Genomic DNA, 23,634 nt, shown 5'->3' with positions numbered 1-23,634 from the left:
TCTCTAAATTGCTAGAACACATTATCTACAATAGGCTTTATAATCATTTCATATAAAATAATATTCTGTAAAACAAACAATTTCGGTTTAAAAAAAAGTAATTGACGTTGTAAACCATATTTTGGATATTTTTAATAAAAGTTATTTTACCTTAGGAATTTTCATTGATTCTTCAAAAGCATTAGACACTGTCAATCATGAAATCCTTATGAAAAAATTTGAACTTTACGGAGTAAACAACTAAACCTTACAATGGTTTAAAGAGTACTTGACTAAGAGGAAACTATGCATAAACAATGAAACAAATAAAACCAAAAATAAACTTTTAAATTGCGGTGCTCCCCAAGGATCTATCTTGTGACCTTAATTGTTTCTAGTGTATATAAATGACTTATTTTAAGCATCTAAAAAATTATATCTTATATTGTTTGCCGACGAGTCCAATCTGTTTTACTCACACAAAGATATAAAAATTATTTCTCAAATTTTTATTAAAGAGTTATCTAAAGGAAAATAAATGGTTTATAGGTAACCAAAATTTTCGCAAAATGCAGATAAAACTAAATTCATCCTGTTCCATAAAAGAAATAAATTTGATAAAATACCACTTAAAATGCCATGTCTTTTCTTCAATAAAACAGATGTAAATAGGGAATATACTCTTAACTTTTTAGGAATAATTTTTGATAAAAACTTGTCATGGAAGTTTCACATCCAATCCATTAAAAGTGAAATCTCTTATAATATTTCCACACTTTATAAAACAAAAGCATTTTTAAATACTAGAGCTCTAATGAAAATATACTTTTATTTATTCACGCTATCTTTCTTACTGCAACATTGACTGGGGAAATACGAATTACGGATAACTTATACTTAAAAATTCTTTACTCTATAGTAAACAAAATCATGCTTGTGGGATTGTATTTGGGGCAAACAGAACTCTGTTTCTCAAGGCTTTAAATATTTATAAACTAAGCATTTACCAAATACTACTATTGGTGTTTAAAACGACAAATGGAATATCTCCACTTATATTTCAATCTTTCTTTAGTGAAAATTTTTAAAGAACAATTTTAAAAATGAATTCAATATTGAGGACCTTTTCATAGAAAAACTTTATTAAAAAGTTCAATAAAGAACACTACTCACTAGTTAAATTTAAAGCAGATTTTAAAAGAATCTTACTTTTAACTAAGATTTAAGTTACATTTAAATCTTATTTATACCGAGTCGTGGAGGTCATGTTTATGCTGGGTTGCACTCTTGTAGCGCGAAGCCTATATCTTTGGAAAGACAAAGCCATTGAGCTTAAAATTTTAAAAACTTTCAAAGTAACCTAATCTAAATCATATTTATCTACTTATGTTTAATTATGCTCAACATTAATTATTTTTTATGGCTAGAAGTCACAAATAGGACATTGCTATTAGATATTTTAAACAACTTGGAAAGAATTTGGCAGGTAACATTTAGACCTTTTAACTGGTGAAAATGAAACTTGTGCTTATATTATATGCAAATATTGTTTTAGTAAGCTAAATAAACTTTTCTTTGGTAGGTCATTTATCGCTTAGGATTTCTATTTGGTCTCTCGCTTCAACATCCTCATTGTCTTTGATGCCGCTCTCGTTATTAGATACATCTTCGAAATTTAGTTTATCGAAACAAATTTTAAAACTAAAAGGTTTTAAGACATAAATGCGATATTTATCTAAACTTTGTATACTTGATTCTCCATCTAATTTAACCAAATAATTGCTTTCATTATCAAGAAATTAAGTTCTCAACAAACTTGAGAATATTTACAATAGCATCTACTGCGGAAATACACGTTCGTTTGCTCATATTTTATATATGTATATATTTTATTCAGTTTTTTCTGTTGTTTCTGTACAATACAATGGGAATAGACATTGCAATAAAAATTGTGTTCAAGAAGCTGTAAAATTTAGTTACAATCAAAAGTTTACTTTTTTTTGAAAAGTGAACTTTTCAAAAATTCATGTTGGATGGTGTCGTCGGCAAGACCGCGATGAGAACGCTGTGAGACCCTTACAGTTAAGCGTTAATGTTAAAAATGGTGTAATTTACTATACTGTAAAAAGTCAAAAAGTTTAAGCGAAAGCAGTTAAGCATAAGAAAAATTATATCGGTTTAAATGTCGCGCCTTCATGGTGCAACTCAGTATGAATAGTGTTAATACAATAGACTTTGAATTTTTTTTTTTAAGGTGATTATAAAATAGAAAAAATTTTGTATTAGCACAAAATATATATTGTTAAACATGTTTTAAATATATTAGTATGTGCATGCAAAACGTTTTATTTTTTTTATTTTTAAATCAATATAAAAGTCATTTTATTATTTAACAAAAGTTATGTGTTTTTTAATGTTTTGTGTATGTTTTATTTTTTGTTTATAAAAACGAACAGTATGTGAACGGGGCTCGGTGATAAGACAGTCAATGTATTCTTCTTGCTCCGGCCAATATTTATATATGTAACATGCCTTTATTATAAATATATAAAACGGCAAAAAAAAAGAAAAATAAACAAATAAATGAATGAATGAAAAAGAAAAACTAAAAAAAATCTTACTAAGGGTAACAATTTCAATCAAATCAATACCATACGCCCAGCTAAAACATTTTTTACAATATTTACTTTACTTAATTAACTTCTTTACAAATATTAAAAAAGACCTTACACATCACTAGATGAAGTAAAAACTTGGTTAAGAAGGGATTCAATTGACATCCATTTCACCGAAAACAACGAACTTTGCTGCCTACATATTGCATTTCATAATAGATTGACAAACCATAATCTGAAATTTTAACATTTTTTTTTGCGCTAACTAAGACGTTTCTGGCAGCAAGGTCGCGATGAACCAGTATTATTTTTGAAAGAAACTCCTAAAACAATGATGCTAAGTTTGTTAGAAAGAAGCAAAATTTGAGTAAATATGACACAACATTAAAATCTAATTATAGGCGTTTACTAGTAGGAATACAATTGAATTATGTTAAAAAATACTTTTATAAAATTGTTTATGGGAAAATAATTTTATTTACAGATGAAGTTGCATAATGAGAGGTACATTTGTGTCATCAGCAGCTGCGACTATTTATGAAAATTTCGACAGCTTCAACATAACGGTGCAACAATTTAAGAATCAGCATTGCGTTAGCAAACTTATTCGGCTTGATTTTCTTTATTTAAAAGAGTTGTCGAGAAAGATACCGTTTTATTTTAATTGTTAAATTTTAATTGGCATGTTTGACAAAAAAGTTTTCTTGTGAACATGGAACAAAAATGTTTTATTTCATGTTTATATCATTAAATAAATTTAATATGTATCCTTTTGTATATTGAATTGTTATCAGTTCGAAGCTATCAAAAACAAGAATGGCAACTCCGTGGTTTTTTTTTATATATGTTAAAGATGTTTTGTAAAGTAGAAGTGGACATAGACAACTCTTCTACTTCCACTTCTAATCTAAATAACTGTTGATCTTAATCTAGATACTACTTTTAGGTTTGATGGTGTAATAATCTTTTCTCATGTCAAAACTACCCAACTTATTTAGTGAAGAATACTTATTATTGAGCAAAAAAAATTTCTTTTTTAAACATTTTTTATTATATCTCTTTATTAAGTTATTTTTGCGGCCGTAAAATTAATTTTTATGGGTTTATTAAACAATTTTTTAGTTCGAGAACGGGTATATAAATAGATGGAGTAAAATGATTTACATTGGGTTCTTCCTTTAGTTACTTGCATATTTCTTCAAAGTTTTCAGTTATCAATGTATAAGTTGGTCTACATCTTTTCATTTAGTTTGTGTAACTTAGTGTCATTCATACGTTATATAACACACTGCTTCTTCTGCTACAAGTTTATTTCATCTCTTTAATATTCTTTAATGTCTTCTTCCCATTAATTGTTCTTTTGGTGACATCGATTTATCAAACTATCTTTTAAGGGTACTGATCAGTAGAGTTTTTTTTTAGCTTTAATTTTACATAAAAAAAGTTATATTTTCAATTAAAACCTGCCTCAGTTGATAATCATAACCTTTAGGAGGTCAGATATGTATATATCTTTCTATGGAGTCAACACAATTTACTCTTTAATAATGATAAACTGTTAGATAATCAATGGTCTTTTCATAGAATAACTTTGAAAGAAACTTATTAAAAATAAAAGTTTTAAAACTCGTTTTGCTTTTGATATTTAAATTACTAAATTATAATTAAGTCTCAAATATAGTTTTTTACCACACTATTTATAGATTTGAATAAGTAATATTGTTTTACTTTTGAGTTGAAAATTCTACTTGGCATACATATCTATTCATAATACATGACATACATATTTATACATACATTATCCAATCTCTCAGTAGGTATAATGCAACTTATTTAAAACAATGACAATATACAAAAATGTCAACAATATTTAATTTGAAATATTAAAAATGTTAACTCTAGAATAAGTGTTTTTCTTTAGATATAACAAACAATGTTTTTGCAAAACAATCAAGTTTTAATGATTTATCAAGATATCGATTTATCAAGTTTTATCAAGATTTCACACTAAATTAGTGCAAATATTCTCCTAGATAATTCAAAAAACAAGTAACTTTACAGCATATTATTTATTTAACATTTATTAGAAAATAAATAATAATTTAGGTTAAATAAATAAAAATTATTAAATAAGGAAATAAATGATACTTTCAATGGTGTATAAAACTAGTGTTATTGATATAACTAATTTTTTTAATATGTTCATTGTTTATGCCCAGTTATGCTGTGACCTAACTCGGAAGCTTTTTTTTGGTAAATCTTGACATCACGATTCACCTAAAGTTTTGAATCTATGAACCAAGTTCCAGCTTTATTGTAATTTTTGTTAGGGATATTCTTTGTTTCTATTTAACTTTAAAGTGAGGAGAAAAAGAAAAAAAATCTGATTTTTCGATTAAAATAAAAAGCAAGGCATCAAAAACTTTTTGTTTGTAGTTATAAAAAATTTATACATAATTAAAAAGAAGCATAAACTAATGGAACCTTAACAACACAATAATGTAACACTAAAATAATAATAACTCAAAAGTGTTGCAAACAATCCCAGCACCCATACATACATTTATAAAATGTTAGAACATTGTTGCGCATTGCGTTGGCTCAACGTTGTATTTTTGTTGGCAAAACGTTGTCTTTAACTTTTTAAAAATACTAAAATATAAAACGAGTAAATGAAATTTACTTGTTTTATATTTTAGTATTTTTATATAGACATTGCAAATTATATATACTGTATATACGTACTTATACATACACATTTCAACCATTTTGGTGAATCAGTATAGCTGTATTGCATATTAATTTGCCATCTGGTTATTTGCCTTACTGTCGCCCTCATATGTATACAAGGTAACGTAAAATATAAAACGAAAAAAAAAAAATAAAAAAAAAAAACCAGTTACTAAGATGTCCTTTATGGATTAAAACAAAAACTTCCACATATGTAAAACAGAAAATAAGAAGTAAAAGAAAAGCAAAAATTTATTTCTATCGGAACTAGTTTTCATAGTTCCGTGTGTTAGCAATTAAATTCAAAACTTATTCTCTCATTAATTATTTTTAATTTTATGGCTCATACTCGTTTGTATAAAAAGTTTATAAAACTTTTCTTATTAAAAAATAAAGAAATAAGACCTGTTTTACAAAAAAATCTTTTTGACCTATATATAGTAATTAAAAATATATTAGGTAGAAAATACACTGAGAGTCTCTTGAATTAAAAACGAAAATAAATATTAAAAAAAAAAAAATTATTCAAAATAGTTATGTTTATCAGCAACTAGTTTAAAAACTCCTTTTTAAATATGTTTCTTAATTCGTCTTTACAATTGAAAACCTGAGATCAAGAACTTCCTAAGTCCATAATAATCGAAAATTGAGATAATGTGCATTAATGTTGATAGACATGTTACGCATATTGTCTAACAATAACTTTTCATAAAATTAATGTTGGAAGCAGTGAAGTTAGCACTTTAAGAACAATAACATCCTGAGATCAAGAACCTCCTAAGTCCAATATAATCGAAAATGGAAATAATGTGCAATAATGTTGATATACAAGATACGCATATTGCCTTATAATAATTTTTCATAAATAATAATTATTTAAATAGCACTAATATAATTTAATATAATTATTTATTGCCTAATAATTAATAACTATTATTAATGTTGGAAGCAGTGAAATTAGCACTTTAAGAACAATAACGTCCAATGTGCACGAAACACTAACATAAACAAAACATCTACAAAACGCAGTCATTAGCTCAGATTAAAATATAACTGTTGTCAGAATTTCTGGCGCTGATATTAAGGATTATTAAAGTCATTTTCAACCTTTCTTTAAAAAGACGATTTTGGCTAATAAAGAAAAATTCGCAGTGAGTAGTTATTTTTTCTTTGAATATTCCAATTTGGACAAAGATATGGTTTGCAGTTTCATTGGACACGGAGAGTTCTGTTTTTAAATGTTTTGTTATTGAAAAACCTAATGTCAATCCCTCATTGCCAACCGTCTCGATGTACACTGCCAGTTTGCCAATTAAATCTGCCAAATTCAAACATTTGCAAAAACTAAACAAGTTTTTTAGTGATGAGACTAAATCATTTTATCAGTCGTTACTTTACATCCAAAACAGTGAAGGTAATGACTCCAATAATGAGATTATTGAGCTGGATGAATAAACATTTTGATAGCCTAAACATTTTGAACAATAGTTTCTTAGCTGATATTGTGTTAATATTCTACCAGCTTTTATTACATTTTTAATTCTACTTTTGTTACATTGCTATTGAGCTGAATAATATATTTTATAGACATTTTTTTTCTTATTTTTCGTTTCCCCTTGACATATGAGATCAAGAACGTCCTAAGTACCGTATTGTTTATTAGCCTTCACTTAACAAGCTTTAATCGTTTATCCTCTAAAAATACTTATCTTTTATCTCTTTGGACTCACTTAATTTAAATTAATAATTTCCATTTATATATTTTTTTGAATAACTTGAAAAATAAATCATTTTTTGTTTTTTTAATCTCCTGAAAAATGCTTATTTTTTGACTTGGGACGTTCTTGATCTCAGGTCTTCAATTGTTTTGTTTGTTTTAATTTATTATTAATTACCTCTCGTTTTCAAGCAAGCGTTTAACTTCATATTTAAACTTTTTAAGTAAAAACTTTAGACTAAAACATTTTTTTTTGAAAAAACTTTTCATCCTATTAAAATAAATTTCTAACACAAGAGTTTCCATCAAAGTATAGCCAAATTTCTTGCTGCCCGCGTTGGCCCCGTATTTAAACATAACAAATTTCAAAGTGTATTAAAATAAGTATATTCCGTTGGATAAACATGATCCATAACATCTAATGAAAACAAAATTAGTGGCTGCACCTTTTCGCATTTATACATCATATAATAGATGGTTTCGTTTTCAGTTTTGCAGTGAGGACATAATTTGTTATTTCTTAATTTTCTATGAAGACTTTTTTCATAAGTTGATTATAGAAAATGTGCTATTTTAAAAAATATTTTATTTGCTTTGTTATTTGTGTTTCTTTTGTTATTATTTAGGAAAAAAGATTTCCATTCGTTTTCACTGACCGTTTACATACTTTGGCAACCTTTAGATGCCCATCGATTATACTTATAATCTATAGTTTTTTTCGCTTTGTTTTGAATTTTATAAAGTGTTGAGACTGTGAGTCTTTTGTACTCATACTTTTCTTTTTTCTTCAATATATAAAAAGGCGCTTTTTAAAGTCATACTTTGTGCTTCGTTTAATATTCTATTTATCCATTTTTTCGGGAGCGCTGTTATAATATTGTTCATTTTGATCTCAGTCAAACCTATTGATAAAAGATTTAAAAATCCAGGCTGAAAATCTTTTGCTATTACCGCTTCAAGAACAATATCATTTAAAATATGTTTCTTTTCTGGGGTCAAACATTTATTTTTATTATTTTTAATGCTGTCATTAAAAAAAGTGGCTGACTTAGTATCTCCTCTATATCAACTTTGGGCATCCTGTTATCTTGTTTAAATTTACAAGAGTTCAATAATAGTTTTTAATAAAAGGCGGGATTACCTTAATTTGGGTTTGAGTTGTTTCGAAAATGAATTTAAATTTAATTTTCTATAAGAATTAAGTAAGTGGATCATGGTTTCTTTCCATTGGCCTTCTAAGTTTTCATTACGAACTTTTGAAACCCAATGCATTTGTATTGCTTTGAGTTTGATTGTAAGGTTAACCACTCCAACGCCCCTGTTTTTTATTTTATGCTGTGTTTTTCCTCACTTAGTCTCAGAACTTTATCAACCCAGTTAAAGTTGTTTATTTTAGCCTCCATTCTAGACAAAATGTTTTTATGGGGAATAGGAACAATTAAAGCCAAGTGTACAACTTGAGGGATTACTATTATATTAACTATTAGTTTTTTGCCTTAAAGGGATAATTTATATTTTATCCATTTCTTTAAAGTGCTTTCCATTTTAATAAAGGGCTCTTTCCAATTCATTTCATAAGTATACTCTCCTGTGTTGCAAAAAAGTACACCGAGGCTTTTGATTGATTTTTTGTCCCAGATAAAGTCTAGAAAATGTTTCTTTTCTGCGAATCTATTTTTTCCTAACGAAATGCCTTGAAATTTTAATAAATTAATCTTAGTACTTGTTGCTCTATAATTAAAATTTAAGCCTTTACCTATATTTATAATAGAAATATCACCGCACAAATAAAAGTTAGTATCTTCGGCATATTGTTGAATTTTTGTTTCTTTTTTGCTTAGAGTTATTTCTTTTTTGCCTATAATTATTCCTTTTATGTTTTTATTTTGTGTTTTATATGTTGAAAATATTTCTGCTTGTATAATGTATAAAATCATGGATAATGGGCAGCCTTGCCTTGCTCCTCTCAAAATTTCTCTTGCTTGCGAAAGTTCTCCGTTTATATTTACTTTCGCGTTTATTCTATTATAAATTGTTTGTATCTGATTTACGAAAAATCTTTTCAAAGCCAAAAGGCTCAAGACTTTTAAATTGAAAAGATCTGTCATCTCGGTTGAAAGATTTTACCTGATTTATGAAGAGAATGCATGCTTCTAAACTCTCTGTATTAGCAATGGTTATTTACGTTCTCTGTATAACTAAAGTTGTTGTTCATAGTTCTATACCTTGTTTTGGATAAGGTTTAATAGGTATTTCGAACTTTTTGATTCAACTGTAAGCGATCCCATTATATCAAACCCAAGTTTAAAAAAACAGAGTATGGTTTACTAAACGAATCACAAGATATTGTGATTCGTTTGAGTATGGTTATGTAGCCAAAAAGGCAAATATTGTTGTTAAGAACAGTAATAACCGGACACGTTAAAGATAAATTCAACTAAAAAGTAGTCTTATAGTTATAAATTATTTATATGCACACAAACACATATATACATATACACATATATACACACATCGACAAAGACGATTTTACGGGGGGTACAGGGGGTTCTTGAAAATCAACTTCTTTGGGGATAGGAGCAGGTTTACACCCGCTCCTATCCCCAAAGAAGGTGATTTTCAAGTTATAGTCGGGTTTTTTTACGAATTTAGTCGGCTAGTTGGGTATTTGACACAATTAAGCCGGGTAAAATTTAATTTTGAGGAATCTTTTTTTTTTTTTCACAAAGCCAGTCAGTACTTTTTAAGGATTCACCCCCCCCCCCTTATTTCATTTGTAGAATTGCCTCAGTACATTCATACATATATACATACATACATACATACATTCATACATACATGCATACATACATGCATACATACATACATACATGCATACATACATGCATACATACATACATACATGCATACATACATACATACATTCATACAAACATACATACATACATATATACATACATACATACATACATACATACATACATACATACATACATACATACATACATACATACATACATACATACATACATACATACATACATACATACATACATACATACATACATACATACATACATACATACATACATACATACATACATACATACATACATACATACATACATACATACATACATACATACATACATACATACATACATACATACATACATATATACATACATACATACATACATACATATGTGTCGAAACAGCAACACTAATACTTTTTATACTTATCAGGTAAAAAACTGCTCCATACGAACTGCAATCATCTCACTTAAGCTTTTGTCATGAAATTTGTCTTAGTAACCATTTTTATTGTCTTCTTTCTTTTCAAGCAAACCCAGTTGCATTGAAATTCTCAAAATAATTGTTGAAAAGTATGGCATAAGTTTTGCTTGAAACTATTTCTTAATGACTACCTCTGAGTAATAAAGATATTCTACTGTACCTGGTGGACTGGAAACCAAGATTTTCGAGCCAGTTTTAAAAATTCTCAAAACTATCACTTTTCCAAACCTTGCTCGCTTTTAATTCTCTAACATGTTCTTTTTATAGCTCATGTGTTTCAGATGTTGCAATCTTTTTTAGCTTAAACAAAATTGCTTTTCTTTTTTCTAGTAATCCAATATAATGAACAGATGACCATCAAACCCATGTTTGCTCAGGGTGGAAATTGCATATTAAAAAGTGTGAAAACATGTGCAAATAAAAATTAACAGTTTCCATGAAAAAAGATGGAAACTATTAATTTTTTCAACATATTTCCTTGCCAAATATACGTTTATATACAATATATATAAATATGCTTCTTAGTAAATAGATGTACAACGTCAAACTTTTACTTGTACAAATACGCTTTTACTATTTAAACTGTTACGTTGGTTACTTTTCAAACCTTTTTTTTTACATTGTAACAAGTTGCTTTTATAATATTTTTCTTCTATATGACTTAGTTAAATTGATAAAATCTATTTGTAACAATTGGCTCATATAAAAATACCAAGAACGATGCTTTACTTACAAAGGTATTTCAAGAACTGCAAAATGATCAAATTATAAAAGACGTTTTCAATTTTGAAAAAGATGCTACTGTAAAATTGTCTAAACTTAATAAAGCTGTACTTTTTCTTAAACCAATTGAACGTCAAAATATCTCAACTTGTTTATAAGTATTTTGTGATGAGACTGTAGCTAATTTAAAAACTCATGCATCCATAGAAAATGTTGACGACACCAAAGTGTTTTTATCTATTTTTATCATATTTTTTAAAACTGTTAATTGTAGACTCTGTGAAGATATTAATACAAGAGATACATATTGTGCTGTTTTTTCATTAAACAATGATAAGCAATTGAACTTTCTTTTAAATTTGGCTAATGTGGTTGACAAAATTGCTCCTGAAAACAAGTTCGAAAATTAAAAATTAAGTCAAACATACTTTTCGTGCTTTTCTCATACATATCTTGGAATGATTAAACTAGTAAAACATTTACTAACTATAAGTCATAAACATGTTTGCCTTGCACATTTTACCAGCACCCATATTGAGAAAGTATTTAGAAAACATTGGCAAAGACCTGGTGCTACCTGTTTTATAAATGTTCAGCAACAATTACAAAAAATGACGTAAAACAAATAAAACCTTGTCTGAATATTGTTATTTACTGCTATTGATTTGGAAGTATCATTGAGACATTTGTGTGACAAATGTAATTATGTAATGCAAGATTATGTTTTATTTAATGTGTCTCATAATCTTCCAGTTGTTGAAAGCAATTTATCTAATGAAATTAAAATATATTTGGTTTACAATGCTGGCCGTGTCAATAGAGATGGTTGGCTTAAGTTGCCTTGAGATAACTATTTTGTCAGTAGATATTTCATTCGTTCATTTTATTTCATCATCTGTACACATTTATCTGCCATGTTGGCTTATCTGACTGCTTTTTGATGGTATCTGACTTTTATGGATTGACCAATGTTTCAAAAAAACATTGTAGAGTCCTTTGCTGATACATTTTTTTTACAACTATTGCCATCTTTATTCCCCGCAATCATTAAAAGAACCCAAAATGAAAACTTTGAAGGTATTTTATAAGTTGAATATTTTTTTGATATCTGCTTTTTGTGAAGCAATGGTCATGGTTTTTCTAAAACAATCATTAAACAAAGTTATATTTGAAATACTTTAAAAGAGGTGAATTCTTGAAAACTTATTCCCTAAAACTATTTATAAAGATATCATCTGCAAATTGCAAACTAAAATAGCCTATTAGTAAAGTTATTCTTTTATGATATATACAAAATTCAAATTTATAATTAATTATGAAATTTAGCTTTGCAAAAGCAACTTAAGTAATACAAACATGTTTTAGTTTTTCATTTACTTTCTTTCTCTTTGTATTCATACATCCATCAAAAAAATAAAAGTTATTTTCAATAAAAGTAGGGGTACTCTGGCCCCCTCCTCCTTCTGTCAACACCATTAGGACAATTAAGATTTTTTTTTACCTTACATTGTGAAAGGCATACTTTCACTGTATTATTGCATCTTTTAATCATACTATAATACAAATCAAATGCAAGAATATGCCTTTAAAAGCTTAAATATTAATAAAGCATCAGATAATACAGATAGAAGATCACCTAGTTTTTTTTAAATTGTTATATTTTTTATTAGTACCACAATTACTTCAAAAAAAATTGATTTAATCTCCAATTTTTTCAGCCAACAAAGTGAAAAGTGTTTTTCAAATAAATCAACTTTGCCAACTTTTTGAACAATGTAATTTTTGATAAAAAGTACTGAATGTGTATTCACTAAAATGTTCAACTTTTTTTTTTCATTTTTACTTTTCTAAATATGATTAGCAAGGTTATATCCTATAAGATGTGAAAACCTGTGAAAAAAATTCTTTCTGAAATGCAACATTTAAAATTTTGGATATATTTAACTTTAATGTCGCTATAAATAATCTCTATAACTTCTTTTTATTAATTAGGATGATAGCTTCGTATCATTTTCTAAGAGTATGTACTCTGAAAGCTCATCTCTGATATATAGAGGGCAACAAAGAGCATCGTTTATAACAATACGAACTTTTTCAAACAAAACTCATGAACTTTTCTGTTAAAGACGTTTGCTTAACATCAATTTATGCATTTATTTGCTTACTTATTGTTTTCAAAAAAAAGTATTTGATTCTGGGTCTATTATGAAATAATCGATCATTTGTTCATCTGTTAAGTTCACAATAATTTATATTATTGTGCACTTATTGGTAGTCAGGGCACGATTAATAAACAGTTTTCAACATAAATTCAAAATTTTAACTTTTATTGTAAAAACAATAGAATCTACGGCCAAACTGGCCATACTTTCTGTTATTATGACAATGAAAAGATGTTGTTTTTTTGTTTTATTTTTTTTTAATTTTATTCTAATAGTATATATTTTGCTGTTTAATAAAACAAGTTACATAAGAATTTCACATAAAAAATATAAATAAAAAAGACAAATTTAAAAAATACTGGGACTCGAAGAAGATATGGGTGATGCAATACAACCTTAATCTTTTCATTGAGCCCCTTAAAAAATTAAATACCGTCATAATTTTCTAATAAACTTCAGATATTAGTAAATGCAAAATTTCCAATTTAAATCCTCAAAGATTTAAAATATATAAACCAATACATAAATAACTAATAAAATATAAGTGTACAATTACTTCCTTTAAAAAATAAAAAGTAAAACTATTAAGAAAAAACTCATTGGAGTTATTGTTATTTCTCAGAAATAAAAATATATTTTTTTACTTTAAATTTAAATGAGTTTAATGATTTTAGCACTTTTTTTTAAAAAAATATTTCCATATTTTAGTTCCTCAAAAGGCTATTGTAAACTCTGTATGTTAATTTAATTTTTTAGGCAACTTAAAAAAGTTTGATTGATTTGTTCTTAGGAAATACTTTTCATCTAAATTTTTTTCAAACTTATAAATAAAATTTGCTGGAGTGAGGTTATTTGTATATTTAAATATAAAAATAAGGTATTGATAAATGTTTATTTCAGAAACATTTATTATTTTCATGTCTCCCATAAAGGGTTTAGTGTGGCACCCTCGTATTTTCCCGTTTAACATTATACACGCATGGTTTTGTTTGTTAACTCGAGGACGTATAAATAGATGGATGTTTAACGCGTTGTTATAAATCAAAGGCGCCTCCAGTTAATGAATATCTATGCGGGTTTAAATTTTCAACATTTTTTTTGAAACAATTTTACAAAATAAATTGACATTTATCAGACATTTTTGCTATGCATGAATATTGTAAAGTTAAAAGATTTTTCCACGTTTTGTAGGTCGTATCATAGATCATTTATAGATTGAACTAGAGTTTGTTGGTAACCATGACTCCCTACATTTAGATTTCCCTAATCTCTCAAAGACATAAACTTCTCTTTTTTGACGGAAATAAAATCGTTTTTTATCTTACAACTTTGTTTTGATTTTTCTAGGTATTTAAATTTTTTTTTACTAGTAGAACTCAATAGTAATCATATGATTTGAAACCTTTCTGTGATATAGTTATACAGGAGTTATACAGGGGTGATTGAATATGAAGAGTATTTTTTAACAAAGTAGTAAAATATATTAGCCACAATACTTTACATAATAAAGTTTTATTTAATTGGATAGATGGATGTTTTTATTTCGAAGTATAATCAACGTGACGCAAATGTGTCCTATTGTTTTGCAATTGTTGTTTATAACAATTGCTAGGGCGCATTTCTTTGCCTTTAAATAATGAGTTATACATCCATTTATTAATACCTTCTTGGTTAACCCAATTTTTTGTTTGTTTACTCAAAACCTGTAGAATGAAAGAGTAATTCAGTTATAATTTAAATTTTTCTGTGACTCTAAGAACTTTTTTTTAAATTCTGTGACAACTAGATGTATATTCTAAGATTTACTGTTTTCTCTTTAAACTAACTCGTCTTCAACAAAAAAACATCCGTTTTCCACTTTAAATTAACTTATATAAAATTGTTTAAAATTTAAAACTATTAGATTGCTTTCTTAATCTCAAGTTTGACCAGCCTTTACACAGTGGTTAGAATTCTGAGCACTCTAGAGTTCTTAGTTCTTATAACTAAAAGATTTGTGATTCGAATCTGGCTCTGGTCCTATATATGACATTGGCAAAAAGGCAGCATAAACTCTCTGGTTTAATGTTCCTTAGAAGGGCACTGTGATAAAATAAATCTTTTTGAATCTACCTTATTACTAATAATAAAAGCTTAGTGGTTCACAGTTACACTTGTAAACAACACTATTTGCCCCAATTTTTTTTTTAGAGTTTTTTAAAGATAAAAACTCTTAAAAAAGATGGCACTTTTATTTTAAAATACTATTTAAATTGAAAAACATTGAATAAAGAAGAAGTTTCTTTTTTGATGGTTTTGGCTAGCTAATAGCTATGCTTTTTGAATGAACTTATTGCTCATTTTTAATAAAAATAAGCAATAAGTTCATTCAAGATTTTATTGTAGCTACAAACATGGGTTCCCGCAGAATTTTTTGATGTTTCAGATGGGATACTTTCAAGCATTGTACAAACTCGCGTTTATATGTCGTTCATGATATTTCAATTGCATTCAGATCAGAATCAGTTGAAATCTCATGAACAACATATGAACGTGAAATTCTCTATTAAGTCAAAGGATGCCGGGTTTGCTCAAAAAGGTTATTTTTTGAAATAAAACAATAACAATTTTTTTGAAATAAAACAACTTTTTTTTTTTTTAAATAGAACAATAAAAGAAACTCATCTAAGCTGTTTTTATGGTTTTATAAGAAGTTGCATTGAACGTTTTAAATAAATTTTCAGTTTAAAAATATAAAATGCTAATTAAAGTGATTTTTATGATATATAAAAATATAACTAATTTTCATGATACATAGAAATATAAAAGTAGCCGTGGCAGAGTGGTAGCGTACTTGCCTTAAAAACAAAGGATCCATGGTTCAAATCCCACCTCTGGGCAAATTTAGCGATATCAGTTAGGAAAGAGGTATGAACTTCCTAATAAATGCTCATCCGCGATGCTCTGTGATAAGACCATAAGGACTTCTTGGGGCACCTAAAATAAAAAAAATAATAATAATAATAATTTGCGTTACTAAACTTAGTCTGTTGAGAAATTGGTATGTCCACTCCATGTCAACACATGACAACTTTCAACCTGTTGTCATCACTTTATTAATTTCTTCTGCTATTTTTGCAATAAATTATTGTAAAATGTGAAAAATGTAATTATATAAAATATTCAAACCAAAAAAACAATTAAAATCTTTATTTGTTTTATCCATGTTTCCATCCATACAAACAAAAACTAACAAACAAATAAAATCATCAAATACATTTTTTTTAAGACTTTATTTGATAAAGTATTAATCAACAAAGTATACAATTTTTAAAAACTGTCCTAACACCACATTGATCAAATAAAAAAAATAATTAAATAAAAAACAGCATTTAACCCCCGTATTTATGCTTAAGTACTAGTACTAGTACTTAAGCATTGGGACAGGGGTTGACTGCCAGTTTTTCATTGCTTCCATTACGCAGTTCATTTTGTTTCTTTCCGCAATTTCAGCGTTTCGGACAATTAGATTTTGGCCTTTTTTTTTTGAAACTCTTTGCTAACTGATTTTAAAGCCGGAAATTGCTTTTAAAGCAGATTTTGCTATACCATGTGATCAAAAACGTCAACAAAAATCATTATATTTATCAAAAGATATTGATGTTTTACATAGGCATGTTATTAAGTTCAAAAAATATACATACAGTCTATATTCTAGATAGTTCACTCTCATATAGCCAAGGCTAAATCAAGAAATACGACAATAGTTTTTGATCAACAACTAATAGCGCATGAATAAGCATTTTGAAAATGCTTTGTGGCAGAGGATACCAAGGATAGCGTACCGAGGAAAGTATTTCACGTCAAGTCTAGCTATATGTATACAGTAATTTTTGAATAGGTTTGCATCAAGCAAAAACCACATGATATACAAGTCAGAGTAACCTTGAACATTTTCAGAGCCACCAGTCTTAGGCCTGTCAAAAATTAATTCCATCCTTCCTTGTAACGAAGGTTAAATTTTTCTTTCGCATTTCAGTTGTTACTTTTCATCTGGTAATCTTGATGACTTTTTCTTGAGTAATGTCTTTTTGACAATGTAAATAAATCATTCAAACGTTTGTATCCATGCATATAGATTAGAGATTCCATAATTTAACTTCTATTTAATGCGCTTTTTAGTAAGACCTGTTAAATAAAAAGTTACATTTGAAAATGCAGTATAGGTCTTCTCATGAATCTTAGTAACTTTAACTATATGATCAGCTTAAATAGGTTAGCTATAATGTTTCATTATTTAAAATAACATTTTTCTAAAAATCTCTTTTTTCATTATCATCTCCTTACCTCGAAAAAAGTTTGCATTTTATAAATTGCAAAATTGCAAGTAACAGTTAGCTGGCTAAGTATTTTTTCAGACTTACATCTCAAAAGGACTTTTCTGATTTAAAATTAGGTCTAACAAGAAAACTGCTTACTATAGTTGAAGCCGCAGGTGTAACTTATGCAGGAGGTAAAAAGTGAAATCCAACCATTTTGTTTATTGTATCTCAAAAACTGAAGCTTTGTGGCTAACATCACTATAAAAGGACTTTAATTCTGTGAGAATACAATAAATTTTTTTCTTTTAGTTTCAGAATGAAATAAATTTGACAATTAGTTGATCATAAGTTGTTGGATCATAAAATTATATTGTATTTTATTATTAGGGTTCAACGATTTCGCTAACTTCCATAACAATTACTTTTAGTTACCGGTAATATTTTTTTGTTATTTTGTTTATTTACATACTTCACTATTTTGATAAGATTTAATATAGATTTCTAAAAGATAATTATTCAAATTATCTTTTAGAAATCTATATTAAATCTTATTTTGTTTGATAAGATCAGTATAGGTTTATAGCAAAAAAGCAAATAACATAAATTTTTTTATTATTATCATCTTATTTGTTAAAGGGGTTATTAGTTACAATCCAAATGTCCATCAACACAAAACATTACAAAAAAACAATAACACCACTTGACACTAAGCGCTGCTGGGTCTTATCTCTGCTGTAAGTACATCACTTGGCAGGCAAGATGGACAAATTTTGCTCTTTACGCTTGCTAAGTCACACCACTTTCAAAACATGGAAATAACATAACTTGGAAATAATAAAATCACTTTATATAACAACTATATACACATTGGATAAAATACACTTAACACTATTATAAAAAAACACATTTATAAAACAAGTATATAACTCATATTACCAGGTATACATTTTTATTAAAAACTTGTTTAACGCTGAACATAATATAAACATTGCAACGAATAATTCAACACAATACAACGAACTGAATAATTGTCTTCTCTTTCTCTATTTAAACAAAAACTCAAAAACTCAAAAAGACTTATTTATGATGTCAATGAATTAAGTTCTTTTAAAGTTTTCTTATTATAAGAAGTCTTTAATTAACTTGTCTAATTAAAAAAAATTAAAATTTCTTTCTATTAGTTTTTCTTTAGTTTTTGAGGTTTAAAAAAATATAATATAATTAGATATAGTTATTAACGGGTGGCCCAAGATAAATGGCATAGCTAGTATTTTTATTATAACTTTGTTATTTTTTTAGCTAGAACAGTGAATTTTTTTTTTAAAAGATTTATTATTAAATTCTCATAAATCTGTCTTGATGGCTTTGTTTTATGGTTTTTAATTTTATTTGTAGATAATGAAATCTAAAGATTTGCAAAAGCTTGTACTTTCCAAATACCAAAATGACGACGGTCCATTAAAAATATTTGCTGATATTAAGGGTGTCATTGGGTTTTGTACAATAAATCGTTAGTGTCATATAATCAGAGAGATAGGCTCTATCGAGTTGAAATGTACATCAGATGGTCCAAGATCAGTTTGAACAAATGCAAACATTCAAAAAATCAGAAGTCGTCCGAAACTATAAAAGAGGATTTCATCTCAAAAATTAGCTAATGAACTCAATATCACCAGAACCAGTGTTCAAAGGATACTTCAAAAGGATCTCAATTTGCAGGCATACAAACACAGAGTTGAACCACTGCTTACAAATGGTCAAAAAGTCAAGAGAATTAAATTTGCAAATTGGATAAGAAACCATTTTCGAAAAGAACAAACACTAAAAATTTTCTTTTTCAGATGAATAAATTTTTGATTTAAATGGTATGTACAATGCCCAAAATGATCGCAGATGGTCCACTTATCGTAATGAAGCTGATAAAGATGGTGGTACTAAACAGAAACAAAAACTCCCTCAAAAGGTGATGGTTTGGTTGGGAGCTTGTTCAAAAGGTGTTACACCACTGGTTATTTTGGACAAAGATACAGTAAATCATGACTGGTATATAAAAAAAGTGTTGCCAGTGGCCGTGAAATATGGAAACGAGATATTTGGTGATGATTGGACATTTCAACAAGATGGAGCAACCTCACATGCGCATCATTTAACTCAACAATGGTGTCATGATAATTTTCCTGCTTTTATTGACAGAAACCACTGGCCTCCGAATTCCCCCGATCTCAATCCTTTAGATTACTCAATATGGGATGAACTCGTTCACCAAATGAAATAAAATAAAATTAAATCAAAATTAACATTAATTCAAGAACTTAAACGAGCTGTAAAAATCATTAGAGTAAATGTAGCTTTAAAAAGTTGTACGAGTTGGACCAATCGCTTATATAGCATGTCAAAAAATAATGGAGACTATTTACATTAAACAAATCATGTCATTTTGTAGAGAATTTAATAATAAACCTTTTAAAAAAAATTTCACTTTTCTAGCTTAAAAAATAACAAAGTTATAATAAAAATACTACCTATGCCATTTATCTTGGTCCACCCGTTATTTATTATTTTCTTTTACCTTTTAATCGCTGTAAGACATGTTTTCAAGCGTACTGATAAGCCAAACATTATTTTCTTTTTGCCTTAGTCATTTATACAATTTTTAAAACACGGGATTGTGTGAATTTCTTTTTACTGATAAAATAAGTAAATACTCCTTACCAGAGTGAATCAGAAACGTACCAAAGTATTAAAGTAACCTTTTATTAAAAAATAAAATTAAAAACATGATTAAATTCCATAGATACTTTTTTAAAATTCATTTTGTCTTTTGATAAGTTTAGTTTAAGGTCAAGTACTCTTTAGCTTATTTATGTAACTTAAAATAATGTACAAATCGAAATAGAAAACCAATCTTTAGCTTATTTATGTAACATAAAAAATGTACAAATCGAAATAGAAAACCAATCTTTAGCTTATTTATGTAACTTAAAATAATGTACTAATCGGAAAAGAAAACCAATGTTTGGTGTTTTAATAACAAATTAACAAAAACGCACAAAAAAAGTTCACAAAATTCTGTTTGCAATTTTTGCGTCTTTGCGATAAATTCAAACAGAATGTTTGATGTAGTCTTTGGAAATTGTAGAAGGAGGAGGTATCGTGTTGATAATAGATGCAATAAATAATAATTTACAGGTTTTTGAAACTAGTTAAAAAAAAATCTAATATATAATTTCCCAGGTTATTGCGTACCATGAGACCGTAATTCTGTAATTACTACTCAATTATAATAATAAAAATAGGTTATTTTCACGCACCTTAAGTAATTTATCCTTAAGTTTAGACGTCATCTAATGAAACATTTTAATATCGAACTTCAAGATATTAAACTTGTATATATATATACATACATATATATACAAGTTTAATATCTTGAAATTCGATATATATGTATGTATATATATCTATATGTATCTATATATATTCGATAAATATATATATGTATATATATAATTAAAATGTATATATATACATATATACATATATATATATATATATATATATATATATATATATATATATATATATATATATATATATATAAATATATATATATATATATATGTATATATATATGTGTAGCCACAAGGCTCAATACTAGGCCCATTGCTGTTCCTGATATACATCAATGATCTCTACAAAGCCTCAAACTTAATGACAATTATGTTTGCGGATGACACTAATCTTTTTTTAACCAGCAAAGATCTAACAACATTATTCAGAAATATGAACACTGAGCTTATTAAAATCTCTGACTGGTTCAAATCAAACAAATTATCAATTAATATAGAAAAAACTAAATGGATGCTTTTTTACCCAAATTCAAAAAAAAAATTAATTCCAAGTATTACGCCACTTATTTTTGTTGACAATATTGAAATAAAGCGAACAAAAATTACAAAATTTTTAGGCATTTATATTGATGAAAATCTTAAATGGAAACACCACGTTAACAACCTAAATAACAAAATTGCTAGAACTATAGGAATATTATATAAATCAAGAAGTTTCTTAAATAAACATACTTTAACTCAATTATATTATTCCTTTATTCACTGCCATATTAACTACGCTAACATTGCTTGGAGTAGTGTGAACAAAAGTATACTAGAACCTCTTTATCGTCAACAGAAACACATTGCACGTCTTATAAACTTTAAAGACCGTTTTACTCATGCCAGGCCTCTCTTACTTGAAATGAATATTTTAAATATATATCAGTTAAACGTTTATAATATTTTATGTTTTATGTATAAATGTAAAACCAACGATTCCGCTTCTTCCTTTCATAACCTATACTCAATAAAAGAAAAAAACAAGTACAATCTACGAAATGATAATTCTATTCGACTACAATTTTCGCATACAAATTTTGGTAAATCTTGTGTTTCTTTCCGAGGAGCCTTTCTTTGGAATAAAATAGTTTTGAAACATTTTGACTTTTCTCATGAATGGACTTATACCTCTTATAAAAGGAAACTTAAGAAAATCATTTTGTCTATTGATAATATACTTTTAATAGGAAATCTATTTGAAATAAAATTTGAAATTTTCTATTTTTTATTTAAATTATGTTTTTCTTCTAATATTGTTAAACACAGTTTTTTTTTTATTTATTTTAAAATATGTAACACGTAAATTTGTAACGAATTTGCAGCGGTTCTCGACGACAAGATCTTAAGGTCTTCTACGAGTCTCTGCATTCTTTTTTTTTTATTATTTATAGTAAAAATCCTTACTTGTAATTGTTTATATTATTATATCTTAACTTGTAATTTTATAAATATTGAAGAAATGTAAAAAAGAAAAAAAAAAAAAAAAAAAATATGTATGTGTATATGTTATATAATATATATTATATATATAATATATTATATTATATAATAGTATATAATATATAACTTATTTTTTATATATTCGTATGATTTCGCGGAACCATACAAATATATAGCAAATTATTCATTCGAATTCGAATAAATATATTCTTAATTCTAAATAAGATATTTTTTAAACAGGTATTGTATAATTATCGCAAAAAAAAAAAATAATAATGATAAATAAATAAATTATATGTAGATGGTTGCTAAAAACGGGTGCCACTGAATTTAAGACTTAAAAGGTATGTAATATAAACATTTCTTTAGCTTTTCCGCATTCATTTCACTTTTCAAAATAAATTAAGTTTTTATATATAAATAAGAAAAAATTTAATTTATGCATATTATTTTATGTTTTATTTCTTTCGAAGAGGAAGCATGACAATAATAAAAAATGCAATAAGCAATAATTTATTATGGGTTTCCTACTTGTTCTTTTTCTTGCTAATAATTGATGGGTCATTTCGAAGAAAAATGACTAAAAAAATACATAGGAGTCAAGCATGTTGATGACATTTTTGCTGAATTCCCATTAGAAAATGATGAATGGTATTTTCTTAACTATATCAATGAAAGCCTTAATTCAATATCATTTACCATAGAAAAAGAAAAGGAATCTAATATTTCTTTCTTGGGAATTAATATAAACAAATTAAGCAGTTCTTTATGTACCTCCATTTTTCATAAGAAAACGTATTCAGGATTTCATACTTTTTCTAGATTTTTGTAGTTTTATCTCCTTTTCATACAAGGTAGATTTAATTAAATGTATAATCATATAATCTTCAAAATTAATAATAATAAACTTGGCTTTTACTATGACATTAATATATGTTTTAACATTTTTAAAAGCAACATGTATCAAATCAGGGTTGGCAAAAACCCGAGTTTTTGGGCAAAACCCAACCCAAATGGGTTTTTGGGTGGGTTTTGGGGTAAGGTATTGAGTTTTTGGGTTTTTACTAAAGTTTGATATAAATTTTTAGTAACAAAGTTTGATAAGTTTATAGTGTTTAAAAATTTTTCAAATTTAAATTTTTCATTTTTTAAAGTTATATTTATACAAATGCTTATTTAATAATCAGATTGCGTTTTTTTTAATATAAAGATATATTTAAATTGAGTTATCTTTCTAGTTAAATTTAAAGTATAAGTAGATTATAGGTCTTCATTTGACAT

General features: G+C 26.9%; 1 protein-coding gene across 1 annotated transcript in view; it reads right to left on the bottom strand.

Annotated features, from left to right (window-relative positions):
• LOC136086400 (fibroblast growth factor receptor-like) overlaps nucleotides 1–22 on the bottom strand; it is a 9,604-nt gene extending 9,582 nt beyond the window's left edge. The window contains exon 1 of the mRNA XM_065808698.1: nucleotides 1–22. This exon is cut by the window's left edge and continues 6 nt beyond it. Within this exon, the coding sequence (XP_065664770.1) occupies nucleotides 1–22 (22 nt within the window).
• Nucleotides 23–23,634: the final 23,612 nt, after the last annotated feature.

Source organism: Hydra vulgaris, chromosome 10 (genome assembly GCF_038396675.1).
Source record: "Hydra vulgaris chromosome 10, alternate assembly HydraT2T_AEP".
NCBI classification, from domain to species: domain Eukaryota; kingdom Metazoa; phylum Cnidaria; class Hydrozoa; order Anthoathecata; family Hydridae; genus Hydra; species Hydra vulgaris.
Note: the sequence above shows the minus strand (reverse complement) of the source record. Positions and strands in the feature narration are given on the sequence as shown.